The sequence below is a fragment of the Meleagris gallopavo genome, chromosome 20, assembly GCF_905368555.1.
Source record: "Meleagris gallopavo chromosome 20, MGAL_WU_HG_1.1, whole genome shotgun sequence".
NCBI classification, from domain to species: Eukaryota; Metazoa; Chordata; class Aves; order Galliformes; family Phasianidae; genus Meleagris; species Meleagris gallopavo.
This window is the reverse complement of record NC_139423.1, coordinates 1,987,991-2,004,280: the sequence shown is the minus strand read 5'-3', so window position 1 is coordinate 2,004,280 and position 16,290 is coordinate 1,987,991. Positions and strand designations below refer to the sequence as shown.

At 50.5% G+C, this 16,290-nt stretch overlaps 1 protein-coding gene across 7 annotated transcripts in view; it reads left to right on the top strand.

Moving 5' to 3' along the window:
* Nucleotides 1-16,290, top strand: part of STX8 (syntaxin 8) — a 78,848-nt gene that overhangs the window by 56,418 nt on the left and 6,140 nt on the right. For 2 of the 7 annotated variants that reach the window (XM_085240401.1, XM_085240400.1), the window contains exon 9: nucleotides 1,918-14,722. The exons of the other annotated variants lie outside the window; for them this stretch is intronic. In XM_085240401.1, coding sequence (XP_085096527.1) covers nucleotides 1,918-2,019 — 102 coding nt within the window. In that variant the 3' untranslated portion in view covers nucleotides 2,020-14,722. Of the gene's footprint in view, nucleotides 1-1,917; nucleotides 14,723-16,290 lie in introns of those variants that run through there. 7 annotated transcript variants of the gene reach the window in all.

Sequence of the window (16,290 nt, the reverse complement as noted above, 5' to 3'; positions counted from 1 at the left end):
CCTCCTGGATGGGACAAATCCTTGCCCTGGCAGCTGTATTTTCCTGCTTTATATTTTCCCCCGTCTTCATTTTCTCCCATAAGCACTGATGTGTTGACAAGCTTGTTCTGGGCCGTTACCGCTGCGAGAAAACTTTGCAAAGGAGTGATTTCTTCCTCTCCTCCGGCTCCTTTTTGCTCCATGTGATAACACAGCCTGGGGAAAGGCTGTGCCAGCAGTGTGCTGTGTGTGCTGTGGGGGACATGCTGCTGTGCCCCCCCTCACCCCGCTGTGCCCACAGCCAAGCGGGCTGACATTGGCAGGAGGTGGAGGTCACAGAGATAGGCACTTCCTCCAGGTCCACCTGGCCGTGTCTCCTCGTTAGCACTGATACCCAATTAAGGGTCCCGCTGATGGGGAGAGTGTGGGGGAGCTGCGTCTCATTAGACACCAAGGAAACCTCAAAGCAGATGAGCTTAGGGACGTGGCAGAAATGGGGCTCGTTAATTATGTTAATAGGGCAGCTTTTGAAACAGCCTGGCGGTTTTGGTGCTGAGCCATTCTGAGACTTCTGTTTGCTGTCTTACCATCTTGTTTTCCCAAAATATGAATGGCCTTTCCCTGCTTCAGTAGCTCGGAGGCCCGAAGGACCCACCTCCTTGTGCATTCTGTATCATTCCTTGAAGCATTTGGCTTAAAACCGCTCGTGTTGAGATGTTGAGGTGGATCAGCCGATCAGAGGTGCCGGATCTCAACACTCATCAACAGCCTTAGAGCAACAGCAGGGGCTGGAGCTGCCTGCTGCCCTGCTGCCTGCTGCCCTGCTGCCCAGGTGAGGGGCTCAGCACTCCCTGCTGCTGTAACTGCACTGAGCACTGAAGGACAGGAGGAGCCTTCTGGGTCATGGCATCACTTCAAGATAAATTTCCCAGAACAAGCTCGTTTCTTCCCCCCCATTACTCCTATTGGGAGCTCACAGTGGTCATAAACTTATCCCCAGCCTAAACTTGTCAGGGATACTTCATTTAGTCCTTGTGCAGCCCTTGTTCTGGTGTGCCTTGAATAGTCACTCAGCGTTCACCCCCTGCTTTGTTTGTGGGGCTGCACAAGCGTCATTACATTTAAATCTACTAAAATAACCCCTGTTCTGACAAGTCCTTTTTCTGTGCTTCTTCCTACTTGAATTTTTGCCTCTCTTACACAAGTCTCCATGCCTGACGTGCCCCAGCAGTGCTCTGGTTGTGCTAGAGATCTCCCTGGGCCTTTCTCATTCATAAGAATTTTCCACCTGAGTTCATTGTCATTCCAACTCATGGCAAAACGCCGTGTTTGTGCCACGTGCGTGCCTTCCCCTTCCGTCCCGTTCAGCCTTCTCCGTTTGTCTTCACAGCCACCCATTTTGGGTCTCCCAGCTCTCCTCTGCACCGACGGCACTTTCCAGCTTTGTGTCGTCAGCACGTTTCATTAGCACACTTACTTTCTGTGCCAAGGTCATTAATAAAACCATTTAATAAGATCAGCCTCCGGACGGTTCCACAAGGAGCTCCTCCAGTGACCTCCATCCATCCCGATCGCTCTTTCAACGCCGCTTCACCTTTCACCACTTCCTGCCCTTACAGTTCTGCTAATCCCCATTTTTTTTTCAGTTCCTAATTTCCCACGTGGCTCTGTATCACACACTTTGCCAAAGTCTGCATGGATGGGATCTATCACACTTCCTTTGTCTAGAAAATTCATTATTTTACCAGCCTAACCTGATTAGCTCTGTTTGATCTGATTTCCCTTCAGAACATTCCCATTGTTTTCTACCCTGTTTACCATTTAGCTTCATGCTCTAATTAGCCTTTCTGCAGTTTGCTCTGGAGCCTTCATCCTGCTGGGGTTAATCAAAGAGGCTCTAAATGCTCACATCACTTTTTCCCTTCTTCCATGGTGCAGCAATGCAGACGTGCTCTGCTCCCCACCAGGCAGCCCTGGTCTGGGTGCAGGAGGAGCCACTGCCTTCCGTGCTGCTCTGTGCTGGGATGTGTACACAGGTAGGTTTGGAGATGCTGGCTTTGAATGGAGTGACTTGGAGCCCCGTAAGCATCATTCCTCCTGGCTTCGCCAGCCACCCTGGTTCCCTGTGATACCCATCCTGGCTCAACGTGCTGAGAAAACAGCAGCGTCGTCTCAGTGCTCAGACCCCATTTATACCCCCAAATCGTCTGGGGTTTGAGAGCTGATCCCCACATGTGGGACGCCATAAAGATGGGAGAGGAAGCCGGAGAGTGGCACTTCTGGGGCTCATTTGCAGTGCACAAATCAGGCACAGGTTCAGGCCCGAAGCCGGGAGGTGGCAACCAGTTTGAATGCCCCCCCATTGGGAAGCACCTAATGTGCCAGAGAGAGAGAAGAGGGGAGCATGGAGAGGAGAGCCAACAGTAGCAGACATCTTCTTAATTACATTTGCATATGCAGCTGTTCAAACAGCTCCAACTTCATCAGTGCTTGTTCATACCTATCAGGAGATTTAGAGCAGCTGCTGTCAGCCCGCGTAGCAATATTGTACCAGGCTGGTGGTGAAATGAGCCCCTGGGCAGGCTGTGTGCCCGGGCTGTCCATCACACCAAAAGGCCTAGCAATTAGTTGTGTTTGAATATGGGGAAAAAAAAAAACAACACTAGGAATTGTGTGAAATATCCCAGGGCGACTGCTTTACAGCTAGGTTTCCAAGGATACATGTTGCAGAATTAAATCATAAATTTGTATTTCTGAAAATGGTGCTGAAAAGTGATAATTTGTACAGCTAAACTCGCCTCCTCCTTCCTTTTTCCCTCCAAGCACGCTCAGCGACAGATAATTGCAGTGCCTGAACTGGGGCTGGAATACAGCAGAGTTTTGGGCTGGGGATTTTGTGCTGCAGTGAAGCTAAACTGGGGGGAACCCACATGCCTGACACAGTGCAGCTGTACCCAGAGCACCGGGCTGGGAGCGGGGCTGCATCTGGAGCACAGCACTGCCCGCCCCGGGCACTGGTGGCACACAACAATACAAGGATGTGGTCAATGGAGAAATGGGCTTGTGAGGGGCAAAGCAGTTATGTTGTCTCTTCAGGGCTTTCTGAGATGCATAGAGGATGTTGGCGCCGCCAGAAGTGGGGTTTATAAATCAAGAGGGGCTGTGATCTTACAGCTTTGTTTTGCAGGAGGGCAGGCAGTGGTGGGATTGCTGCAGGCTTGGAGCTGCAGAGAGGGGATTGCCCTCCTGAGGGGTTCAGACCTCGGGTAGTGTTTGCCATGTCACTTTAAAACTTAGGTGAATAAAGGAGAAAATCAGAGAGGCTCATGCTGCGTTCATCCCGAAGCGTTCAAATAGCAGAAGCTAAGCTTCTAGAAGGGTGTCAATTAAAGCATGTTGCACATCTGGGCTGGTTTGGGAAGGCACGGTGAGCCGTGCACAGGGCATGGAGTGGTCAGAGCCCCATTTAGTGCTGTATTCAAGTGCAGGTTTTGCAGATTGCAGTCCATGGCTTTGACATCACTCTGACACAGCTGGAAGGTGGGACTGCAGCCTAATGGAGCTTCCAAGGAGGTGTACGTGTCGGTGCTGAGCACCCACCGAGGGCCAGCACCAGCCCAAGGCTGCAGGCCTGCTTTGCACCTGAACATGGTGCTGTTGGGTGTCCCCCCGTCCTGCAGCGATGGGCACAATGTGCTGCTGTTCCTGTAACCCTGCTGCAGCTCAGCTTTGCACCGCTTCCTAAACCCTCATGGTGACATCAGTGTGGCCACGTCAGTGTGTCACTCCTTGCAGCAGGGACACTTCATCGAGCTGGACGTCCTGCAGACCATGCAGCAGCAGCAGCGTCCTGTGCAGTGCTGGCAGAGTGCAACCCACCTGCACCTAAATGCATCTGAAACTTTTTGCTTTGGGACTGGAAGGAGGAAGGGGTTTGTTTTGCAGCTTATGCTCTGACTTTGCTGTGTGGTCCTGGCGAGCACTGGGACTGGCAGAGCAGCTGCAGGTGTGAAGCTGTGTGTGCCTGCAGGGGGGTCAGTGCCACATGGGTGTCATGTGCAGCATCCCTGACATCCCATAACACAGGAGCTGCTGTTTCACAGTGATCATCTATCTCAACAAGCACCAAACATTGCCTTTTTGGCAGGAAATTGGTGCCATTTGCTCTGTTTCAGCAGAAACTTCATTTTCCAAGCCGTGCTTTCTAAAACTGTCTGATTCTTCTGAAGGCTGGGAAGCCTAAAACTGGCTGTCATTCACTACAGCAGCCTTTTGCAGGACGTGCGAGCAAAATGGCCGTAATTATTTTACCTGGGTCATTGCCTGGTGATTAAATCCCACTTATCACTCAGCTCCTGGGGTTGGGCTGGTGAGGAGCGGTGCGGGCTGTCCCCATGGGTGCCCTTTGCTGCTGCTTTGTGCCCTTGGCAGAGGTTGGCTCTGCAAACGCCTCCTCCCCCGATGCTTCCTTTTGTAAGAAGCCTCCAGGAAAATGCTTATTTTAACCTGCTTTCTGCATCCACGGATGGACGGTTTTATATGATGCCGACAGTGCCTGCTGTGATTTTTATGGCCCGTAGTTTTCTGAGCAAATGGCTTTGCTCACGAGTTGGCTGGGCTGTGGTGACCTTCTCTTGTTCATTAACTGTCTGTTTAAAAATATGCATGTGGTGTTAGTTATAGAGCATTGATTGGGGTTATTCTAGGTGGTGCGGGGAGGTCTGCTCCTTCCCTGCCCTCCTCATTACCAAGCAGAAGCGACCGCTCGGGGCCTGGTTTATTTACCTAATAAACTGCCTCTTGTATCGTGTAGGAAATGCTTACATTTTTCAGCCAGGAGATCCTAGTAACAGGCAAACAGAGGTCTAGCAGTCGGGTCTGGAGAAACAACGAAATGAAGGTCAGCTCCTATGGCTGTTATTCTCCTTCCTGGTGGCCATGACAGCAGGGGTGGTTTATTTGAGGATCCCAGACTCAGAGTCATTGCTCGCATTGTTGGTCCCCGGAGCGCGGGAGGCTGTGCCAACAGCTCAGGATATTAATGCATTCTACAGATCAGTGAATGGAGAATTCCTCCGCACTCCTTTCTTTAAAAAAAAAAAAAAAAAAAAATCCTCCTCTCTCCCCTTCCCCCTGCACTTTGTTTGCAGAGCTTTGTCTGCTGAGCGTTGCCGGGCATTGCTAATGAGCAGGGAGGCATCGCGCCGCGCTCCGGGTCCCACTCGAGGTGAAGTCCTGACACCAGGCAGGTGCACAGCCATCCACGTGCAGGGGCTGAGCTGAGCTCCCTGCTTCTGCATGTACCCTCCTTCCGTTGCAGGGATTGCATTTAGGGATTTACGATATATTCTCTGATCTCTGGTGGAAACGTTAATGAGATGAGAAGTGCTGAAGAGCTCTCCAGGCGCAGCGCTGTGCTGGGGCAGGAGCGTTCAGCACAGCAGCCCCTCGGTTCCCAGGCACATCCAACACGGCCGGCAGGGCCAGGGCAGGCTGGGCAGCTGGGCTGTGCCTACAAGGGAAAGCTGTCCAGCAGCTCTCAAAGCCTGGGCCTGCCGGCGGTGCACTTGAAGTGCAGGCCGAGGTACCCACCGATGGAAGCTGTTAGGCTGCCTTTCACTTAGGCTTAATTAAGGAACGGCAGGCTTTGTCCCTGGGAGGCCCGCTGGGTGTGAATGGACCCGGCTGTGTTGGCAAACTGTGGCTGCAGCAGGGTGCATTGGGTCAGCCCTGTGTGCCCCCAGCCCATGGGGAGCTGCAACTGGGAGCCCAGGAGAGCGGCACGGGTGGCACAGAGCTGCTGTCCTCAGCCCTGCGGGGAGCAGAGGTTGAGGCGGAAGGGCGATCTCCGGTTCTTTCTGCCCGTGCTGTGGGTGTGTGCACAGGGAGGGATGTGGGTTTGGAATGAGCTGCCAGGGGAATGGCTCACGAGGCAGGTGGTTATCACAGCCTTGGAAATCTTGTGAAGGAACCCAGCTGAGCCAAAACTCAGCTTATTCAGAGGATGCACCTGATCACAGCGTCATGGAATCACGAAGGCTGGAAAAGACCTCTAGGAACACCAAGTCCAACCCCAGCCCACCCCCACTATGCGCACTGGCCACAACCCTCAATGCCACATCCACATCTTCCTTGAACCCCTCCAGGGATGATGACTCCACCAGCTCCCTGGGCAGCCTGTGCCAGTGCATCACCGTTCTTGTTGAGAGCACATTGTTCCTAATATCCAACCTGGACCTCCCCTGGTGCAACTTGAGGCCATCGCCTCTCTATCACTGTTACCTGGGGGCAGAGGCACCTCACCACAACGTCCTGTCAGGGAGTTTGAGAGAGCCACAACATCTCCCCTAAGCCTCCTCTCCTTCAGACTGACCCATCCCAGTTCCCTCAGCTGCTGCCCATCAGCTGCTCCAGACACCTCGCAGCCCCACTGCCCTTCTCTGGACACACTTCAGAGCCTCCATGTCTTTCTTGTAGTGAGAGGCCCAACACTGAACACAGCACTCGAAGTTCAGCCTCACCAGAGCTGAGTACAGAGGGACAGTCCCCTTCTGCTCTGCTGGCTGCACTGTTTCTGATACAAGAAAAGATGTTGTTGGCCTTCTTGGCCACCTGGGCATTCTGCTGGCACATGGTCACCTGAGTGTCCACCAACAGCCTCAGATGCTTTATCTCCATGCAGCTTTCCAGCCACTCTGCCCCAAGCCTGCAGCAGTGCATGGGGTTGTGACAGAAGTGCAGGATGCAGCACTCGGTCTTGTTGAAGCTCAGCCCATTGGCCTCAGCCCAGCCATCAGCCTGTCCAGATCCCTCTGTAGGGGAGCAGAGTAAGCTCACCTGGAGCAGAACCTGCCGAACTGAAATGAGCCTGTTCAGGGCTTGGTGCTGGACGCTGTGCAGCCCACTGGAGAGCACCCAGTGACACCATCAGCTTGGCAGGTGCTGAGCCGAGGCCTTGCCAGCTGCACTCTGGGGGAGTTTATTGGGCAGTGTTCACGTATCAGTAACGTTTATAAACTCGTTTTACTTCCTCAGCTGAGCAATTCCCATGTCATGGCTTGAGTTCGGGTGTGATGTAGATAATGGGAAATGGTTGCAGGTGATAACTGCTCCCTCCTGCCCTGCTCACCTGCACTCAGGAGCCTGTGGTGCTGCTGTTATTTGGAGTGCTTCAGTTGCTTCTCCCTGCCCGCAGAACAGCCCACCAGGTGAGTGCTTTGTGCACCACAACTCTGTAGCACAAGGGTAAGGATTTTAGTGCAGTCCCTTTATGCACACGTTTGTATAACTCTCCCAAATCAGCGAGAGAAGAGCCACCAGGTTCAGAGAGCTTGGAAAGCATAAACTCCGCACAACCAGAGGCTCCTGGCTGCATTCATGGGCTGTGTGTAACACGGCGAGGCTTCCAGCTCCTGCAGGGCTGCCTGTTGTATTGCTGCAGCGTTTATAATGTCTGTGGGGATCCCAGCAGACAGCGCTTTGTGTTCAGCTCTGGAGCATTAGCAAGGCAACAGCACTGCTAGAAAGTTTTGGAAAAGCACCTTTTCAGAGCCAAAGTGACTCATTCCCACTCAAGGAGCAGCAAATGTTTTTCTGGCGTTTTCATATTTTTTGCATTTTATTTATTTCCCTCCTCGATACTGAATTAAAGGCTCAAAAACGAGGGGGAAAAGGGCAACGTTTGGGCTTTCCCCAGTAACGGCAGCAGCGCCAAGTGGCTCGGAGGGGATGGTTTGGGGCAGGCTGTTAGCTCAGCACTGTAAACACTGACGTTTCCAATGTCCTGAGAAGGAGCGCTCGGTTCCCATTTGTGAATTTGGAGCTTTTGTGCCTCTTTGTGCTTTCTGATTCAGAACGACTTCACTCGGGGGCAGTGTTTTGAGAACATGCTGCGGTGGCGTGGGAGCTGGATCAGTGTTTAATTAAAGTTGATCCCCAGCCCTCGCTGGAGCGCAGGGTTGGGGCGCGCCGTGCGGGGCAGCGGTTCTCAGGCTGCGTGCTGCCCTGCTCGGCTTCCCACGTCCTTCAGCCTGCTGCCCAAACCAGGCCAGACTTCACACCCGGTGCTCCCTGCCCTTCACGTCGAGGCGTTGGAACGCTCTCCTTCGCTCTGACCTGTGGGACTCTTCTTGCCAGGAATTCGGCTCCGTTTTGGGGCTGCCTTCCAGCCGCTAAGCATGGCTCGCTCCATCAGCACCACACCGCCCCGCCGTCCTGCCACGTCTTGGCAGGGCCAAGCAGCGTTTTGCAGAGCAAACAGAGGGAGACCTGCCTCGTGTTATACCCCACTGCCCGTGGTTTTTGATATCCCCACGACACTGGGTAGATTTGAGCTATGGAAACTCCAAGGCAGGAGTCGACTCCATCTTTTCTGAAGCCCGGATGTGTTCCTGCAACGCGCCGTGCAGGAGGGATGTGGTGGTTACTCCTCTGCCCCTCCCTCGTTGCATTTTACAAACCTCACTCTATTTTTCTTTCTTGCCCTGGAACTATTTGACGAATTTGACCTCGATTTGTGAATAGTTTTGGTGTGACTGGAAGCGGGTTTTTGTGTGTTGTTTTTTTGCTGTTGTTGCTGTTGCCGGTGAATTTATGAAATGCTGAAAGCGTTTTGCCCTGCTTCATTGAGAGCTCTGTTTACTCTTCCTTACATCCCCACCGTGGTCGCAGTTATTGTTCCATGGGCTGCACACTTTGTTCTTCATCTCTTCCTTTTTGCAGCTCCCTCCCAGTGTTACTATTTGTAGCTCTGCTGTTTGCTTTGTTTATTACAAATACTTCCATTTGGTGCACAGAATTTTGCTGTGTCTTCTGTGCTACTTCCTAACATGCTGGAATGCTTCACGTGTTTGCCATCACCTATGGCACTTCACAAGCGCTCATTGCTTTGGCGTTTGAATGCAGTTATGTAGATGAGTGCAGAATAAGTTGCTCTGCGGTGTACTTAGCTGCTCGCATTTGGGCATTCGTAACATATTTGCACACACATCTTAGCGGTTCATGCTCTGGGAGTGAAACCATATCGTGGAATATCTTGGATTTAGTTCAGCCAGCATTGCACAGTGATGAAAAGCTGTTCCTGTGTTGGGATGCCGTGCCTGGGCCTGCTCCAGCCCGGGCTGCATCCTCTGAGCCGCTGCTGGGATTGTGAAGCAGGCGGAGGATGGCTCTGCTGATTGCTTGAAGTGAATGGGGAGCTGGTGAGTCCGGAGTCCTGCAGGAGAGGGGATTGCTCCGTGGGAACTGAGATAAGGAAGGCCGGATTCTCTGATCAGGCCATCTGGGTGGCTTGCTTCCTTTTGAAAGATCCTTATTTTTCATTACCAGAGGAACCAAATGCTGGAGCTCATCTTCTAAGGGAGGAGAGGTTCAGCAGAACTGATTTTCCTGTGCTACGGCATGAGCAGGTCGAGGGGTGCAGCCGGCACTTTGGTGCTCATCTTTAGTCCTGCAAGTTCTAGCACAAAGCAGAATGTTTCTCCTCAGCATTTGCAGTTGGGTGTATCTGGATGTGAATGGCATCCCAGCCCGAGCAGCACCCGATGGGGGCACGGGGCCCTTGGTGGCAGCAGCACATGTCCGTAGGTGGGCGTTCAGGTATTTTTATGGGTTATGACTGAACAAGTTTTACAATGTACGAGCTCCAGTCGTCTGCTTCCTTGCTTAATTTGGCAAGGTTTGTGGGAGGACCGAGCGTGAGGTAAGGGGTAGTTTTGGCTCGGCTCTGCGCAGGGGCTGGGTGTGGTGGTGGTCTGGCTCACCTGAGACACAAGTTGGCTGAGATATGGGGAGGGCATCCTTCTGAAGCCTTCATTCAGCATAGGCTGAGAAAAAAATGGGATGTCAGGAAGGCAGGAAACGTGTTACTTCTAGGCAGGCTTCCCATCTCTGTGGGCTCACGTGGCCGGTTCTGCTTTCCCTCCGGGGTTTGTGCTCTTCTGCCAAGGTTCTTGGAAGGTGAGAGCTAAAAAAAAAACTGTGGTCATGAGAGATGGAGGTAGGAGCTGGTGCGGTGATCGCTGCAAGGAATTGCTCCTCTTTGCTGGTTCCATCCTGCAGCAGCCACCCTGCCTGGCAGCTCCCTAATGGGTGCAGTGCTGCCGTCCCCACCTGAGCATTACATCCATCCATCAGATGAGACCCCCTCACCAGGCTGTCTGCTGGATCCACTTTGCTGATTTTTTTTCCCACTCTCAGTGCCTCTGCTGAGCTCCCAGGGCAGGAAATAGTCCCTGTGGTGGAGTTTCTGTGGATGGAGGCAGGCTGCACTTCAGCAGTCCTGAACTAACTTCTTGCATAAGAGATTTTCTCTGGGAGCTATTTTTAAAGATGTGGCTTTGGTAAAAATACCCCAGGTGGGAGGGAGAGCTTGCAGCAAACTCTCACCTTCATGTGCTTGATGGGGTTACGCCCTTTGCTTTATATAGATCCAGAAAATAGAGAATTTGTAATTCTTTAGATAATGGAGGGTTGCTGAATAATGCTGCATAGGAGTCTTTTAAAAAGAAAATGAAGTGTGTTGTAAAGTGAAGTCTGGAACATGTGTGGAACAGCCTCTCCCCAAACTGCTGCAGCCAGTACTCATTGCAAGAAGATGTTAGCAGAAGACAAATGCTGCCCATTTATGCCACCATTTGGGCAATGGGTTTCCCTAATGTCAGTCCACATATTCCTGGGAGAGTCCTGAGATGGGATCACCCATCTACCATGGGGCAAACGGGCCTTCGCTGGGAGCTTGTTCCTCTCATGGGCTGCTCCCCACTGCTGTTGGAACAGCTGCCTTTCTTGCCGCAAATCTTATTTTTTTTTTCTCTCTTTTGGATTGGGAAAGTTGTGTTAGACCACATTTATTGAATGCACATGGCAGATAACTGCTTCTCTCTGTCTTATTTGCAAACAGCCCTCTGTAGTCTCTGGGTCCTGTTGCTGGTCACACACCCACAGAGCGACAGCGGTGCTTCTTTAGCATCAGCGTTGATGGCAGTACTGGTGGCACTGCTGCACAAAGGCTGGAAGGAGAAACAGGCATCTCACAGCCGAGCTGCTAAATGCAGCCGTGAGATTCTTTTTCTCTAAAATCTTAAATATAATCTCCTTTTTTGGGGATATGAAAGTTCATTGGAACTTTCTGAGTATTCAGTCAGTGCTGCCAGGGAAGGTTCTTGATTGCGGTTTATCCAGAATCTGGTAATGAATGTGCACTATGGGGGCCTGGGGATTTGGTGTATGGATTTCCCAGGGTCTAATCATCTCATAAGGCTGCAGAGTGTGACTCCTTCCCCAGTAATCTACTTAACTCCGTAATTTAGTCCTCCTTTCCCTGCGAGGAGAATGAATCTCACAGGTTGTTTGCATGACAAGCAGCTCGGGATTGTCTGAGGCGTGAAGAAGATGCTGGGAGTTAATTGTGGCAGCTTGTGTTAATGGTTTCCCATGTTTGCAGGCGGGCTGAGCGAGGAGGGGAGCTGGAAAATGGATTTTGCGGGGAGGGCTGTAGCAGCACCATGTGTTTTGTTAGCTAAAATGCTAAATAAAATGTTTTGCCTCGCAAAGGATGTTCTTCCCCATCAAAAGTAATCTCGAGGGAGAGCGATGTTTGGTAGTTGGAGGATTATTGGATTTGCAGATAGAATCTGCTGTTGTAATGTCAGCTACTGACTTATGAGCGAGGCAGCTAGCTGGGAGATGGCTCTTGGCAGTTGACCATGCTGAAAATCTCCTTCAAAGTCCTTAAAACTCCAGTAGAGAATGCAAAAAGAAAAAGCCACGAACGCCAGCAAGAAAACATTTGCAGCATCCAGGCCTCCATATGGAGAGCAAATAGAGGGGTGTCCCGTCAGCAGCATTCACTCTTAGGTTGTATTAGGATCTCTTAGGTTGTATTAGGATCACCTTGCACCAAAACATCATTGTGCTAAGAAATGGCAGGATAAGTGTCCCGTCATCTCTGTTTGTTTTTAATGTGCCTCCCCTAAAGCCAGTCACTCTCCTTGGGAAAGGACAGGTCATGGTTAAAGGTGAGTTTGTTTCCCTCCTTTTCCTGGTTGTGAGGTTTGCTTTCATTGCAGATGTCTTCTCTGAGCTTTCCCTAAATTCGGAGGAAACTGGAATGGTTTGGAAAAGCTCAGCAACAGCAAATGCTCCAGAGGGACATTTAGTGGCAACATGATTAATAAGGGACACTGCTGGTAATGCTATCAAAACAGCACTATTGCAAAAGCATCTGGAGCATCCCTCTCTGGGGCAGTGGGCTCAGACAAATGACCGCAGCAATTTATGGGCCCCTCTGCAGCACGTGCTTCTTCTCCACCTCCAAGTGTGAGGGGATCACCGGGCTGAGCGGATCAGTCTTAAGGAGAAGCAGTCCTTAGTAAATCAGGCAACTTTTTCTTGTCCCTGCTGATGGTTTGGTAACAGGGGCACAGTCCTCACTCAAACTATTCTTTTTTTTTCCTGTATCTAGCAATAGCTTAAGGAGCTCTAAGAGGGAATCATTCTCCAACAGCAAGAAATGATGCAAAAATATCAGGAGAAAACCATCCTGCTTTGTGCAGGTGCTCTTGGGTCCTGCTGCCGTTCCTGCTGGGCAGGGCAGGGAGAGGGAGAGAACTGGAGAGAAGAGCTTACAAACTCCTCACGTTTTGGGAACGCACCGAGACGAAGTGATATTGGGATTTTCCCCCTTCCTTTGTGGTTTTCACAAAATGAAAGACAACCTCGTGTGCTACACTGGGATAAACTCAAAATACGAAATGGAGGAAACCAGCCACGCTGACACAGGACTCAATGCAGCCTTCCAAAACCAAAATAGTTTTATGTCATACCCTAGCATGCAGCAGTCACAGATCTGTGTGTGGGCTATAAGAAATGCCTTCCTTTCTTTTTTTGGAGGAGGAACTTCATTTAGCATCTAAATGATTTCAAGAATTCAGCATGGATTAAATTCCTTCCTTCATTGACACGAAACTTTCACGTTGCTTCCAAACGGTGTTGTTCTATCAGCCCTCTGCTCTTCAGGCTCCATTTACCACAAACTTCTCAAAGTGATGATACAACTCAGCTCCAATTTCTTGTCGTGGCTCTGTAATTGTTGGCTCGGTGGTTTGACAGAGGCTGCTTCCCCCAGCCTGTTTCCCTTGGCCTTTTGAGGAGGCTCTCACAGTCGTTAGCAGCTATCAGTGGTATTAATAAGGAGGGTCTGTGTCAAGGTTTCTACATGCAGGCTGATGCATTTCTGCAGAAACTGGAGCAAAACATTTTCTTTTGGAAAAATTGCTGTTGACTTCAAAATCAATGCTGTCTCATTTACGAGTCTTCTCCGAAGTGGAAGGAGCCGGGCTGAAAGGTGTTGGAGTTTCTTGGCTTTTTTTCAGTGCTGCGTTTGAGATGATCAGCACTTGCTCACTGCAGCACTGCCTTTTTGGGATGTCCCTGCCGTGCCGTTCTTCCTGAAGTGGTTCTGATGGCTCAGTGAGTACCTTTCTCAGAGCAGAACCAAGCATATCTGCTGCTTTGGCTTCATCCAGAGGGAGCCAGGAGCATTCTTAGAGGTTTGCCAGCCTTGTATTATCAAAGCCGTGAGCAACTTGCTCCGAGTTGATGTTGACTGTACTCTGAGCATTGGGTTGCACTGGAAACCAATGGTGCCTTTCCTCTTGAAGGTTTTATGATTTAGGACATATTGTCTTCTCTTTGGATTGACTAGATCTTGCTGTTCAAGTGCTGGATTCGCCTCGTGTAACCAAGCTCCTGGTGGACAGATTAATACTTGGGAAGCAGTTTTCATCATCTGCTGTTGACTCTTGTTTGCAGCCTGAGCCTTCACTCTGAGTTACGTCTCTTCTGGCTCTTGACTACATAAGACTTTGATGCTGAGGGCTTGAGGAAGGCTGGTAGCATCCTGCACTTAGCTGGCCTTATTTCTTGAGCCTCGTGGCACTCTGCTGTTACTGGAGAAACTCCTGGCCTCAGCCAAATGCATTAGGGATAAAATTGTGGCTACCGTGGTAGTCGTACCCAAAGGTTCCTCTTTGAAGTTCTTCTCCAAGGCCTGTAGCAAATGGAGACAGACACGAGTGAAGCAGTTGGAAGAATAGTTCAGACTTTAAGTCAACATGGAATAAAAAAGTAAAAAAGAGAGGTAGGTGTGTGTAACTTGTTCAGACATTGAACGCAATTAATCTTCATCTGCGGCTTTTTAAATAAGCAGCAGCCAGAGTACCCCAGATTTGCAACCCGTGTTTGTTCAGATGTAATGGATGCGGGAGGAATTCTTTCCGAGCCTCACCCCACAGAGCATCATCTTTCCAGGTAGGTTTACATCAAGTGAATGGGCCGGAGCACAGCTGCACAGTGCAGGTTTGTTAACCACGCAGCAGCTCTGTGTGATGGGGGCATCCATGTGTAAGGCTGGCACTCATTTCATTCTTGACTCTTTTGTACCCATTTGTAATTTTTCTTTTCTTAAAGAAAAAAAAAAAATCCATGCTGCCTTTCAGCTAGAGTTGCTCAGACTTAAGTCTGTGTAAAGATGATTTATGGTGCTACTAGGGGCTCCGCTGGAAATGCAAGATCTATTATGAAGTGGGATTGAACAGACCATGCTGAAATGTTTATTGCCTTCTTCAAAATAGAATACATCAGGGTTGATGGTGCCTGTCCAGGAAAGAGAGAGAGTGGTGTAGAGTGGGGCTGGTGGGGTATTTTTAGTATTCCAATAAAAGACAAGGCTTTTAAAGGAAATCACTTATTGCCATTTTGCAATCAAGAATGCAGGAGTGTTCCAGGGACTGCAAGAAATATGCTTCAAGAATGTCGGACCCATAAGGAACTAATCATTAAATATTCTCTCTTTTCCACCCCCGTTTCTTGCTCTGAGGAAGCCATTTAGAAGCTTTGCAATTTGTATGTAAATCTCAGCCCTTCTGACCACGCAGTTAAGTATCCAAGTGACTTAGGAGCCAGCATCCCATTTTCAGGAGTTCTTACAATTCCTGTGCAAGTAGGGCACTTTTTAAAATAGAAGACACATGGACCAGACTTCAAGAACACTTAATCTGACCTGAAATGACTTGGTATGAACAGTATATGATGTTTTTGTGCTATAACCCTCCGTGGTCAGTGCCTTGCTGGTAAAGTTCCTCTCGCAGGCTCAGATAGAGCAGTAAAGCTGCGCTTCTGTTTCTGCAGCTTATTCCTTTCATTGGACTGACTTGAGCTGTGATTTCTTTATTTTACTTATTTTACTGTTGCCTTCATGCATAACGCTAGCTGTTGATGCTTTAAGCATTTCAGAAGCATCCTGGCACTATAATACATCCATCTCACCCAGTAACCCCAGCATTTGGTTGAGTGAAAAACAAAGGAGGAGGCAAAAGATAATACCTCCTCAAGTGATTTAAGAGCCTTCTGGGACGATTTACTGATGTGTCTGAGCAGATCTGGGGCTACCTGCTCCCTCTCCCCACGCTCCCATCTCTTTCCTTGTGCTGGCACAGCATCCTGGTGAGCCGGTTCAGGGAGCTATAATGGCAGAAACTGACCCTACCAAAAACAAAGCCGGGGTGTCAGCGCAGCGGCAGATGGACACAGGCAGATGTCCCTTCTGTGCCAGGCCAGCAGAGCAATCCTTTCATTTTATTTATTTTTTTCCCATTTGTTTTTACTGGAGGAACAACAGCCCCCCACTGGGATCATCTGTCGTGTCCCTGCACAGCGCTGCCCCAGGTAGCGGCTTGGGGTGGCGGTTCCTTTTGGGATCCATTGGGGGCTGCCAGCTGGGCTGCAGCCCTGTGCCAGTGTGCAGGCTGCTGGGGAAGGAGCAAAGGACGGATGGATTTGAGGAGGAGCTGCGACTCTGGGATGTAACCCATCCTAGCCCTGCTGTCTGTGCAGATTGGTAAAGGTTGGGGAAAGATTTAAAGCTAAATGAGGGGAGATTTAGGTTGGATGTGAGGTGGAAATTCTTCACTTAAAGAGCAGTGAGACACTGGCACTGCTGGCTGTGGGTGCCCCATCCCTGAAGGTGCCCAAGGCCATGGATGGGCCCTGGGCAGCCTGAGTTGGGGGAAGGTACCCAGCCCCTTCCAACCCAACCCAACCAAGGTCCCTTCCAACCCAACCCAACGCAGCCAAGGTCCCTCCCAACCCAACCCAAGGCACCCAAGGCCCTTCCAACCCAATCCAACCCAACCCAAGGCACCCAATGCCCTTCCAACCCAATCCAACCCAACCCAAGGCACCCAATGCCCTTCCAACCCAATCCAACCCAACCCAAGGCACCCAAGGTCCTTCCAACCCAACCCAACCCAA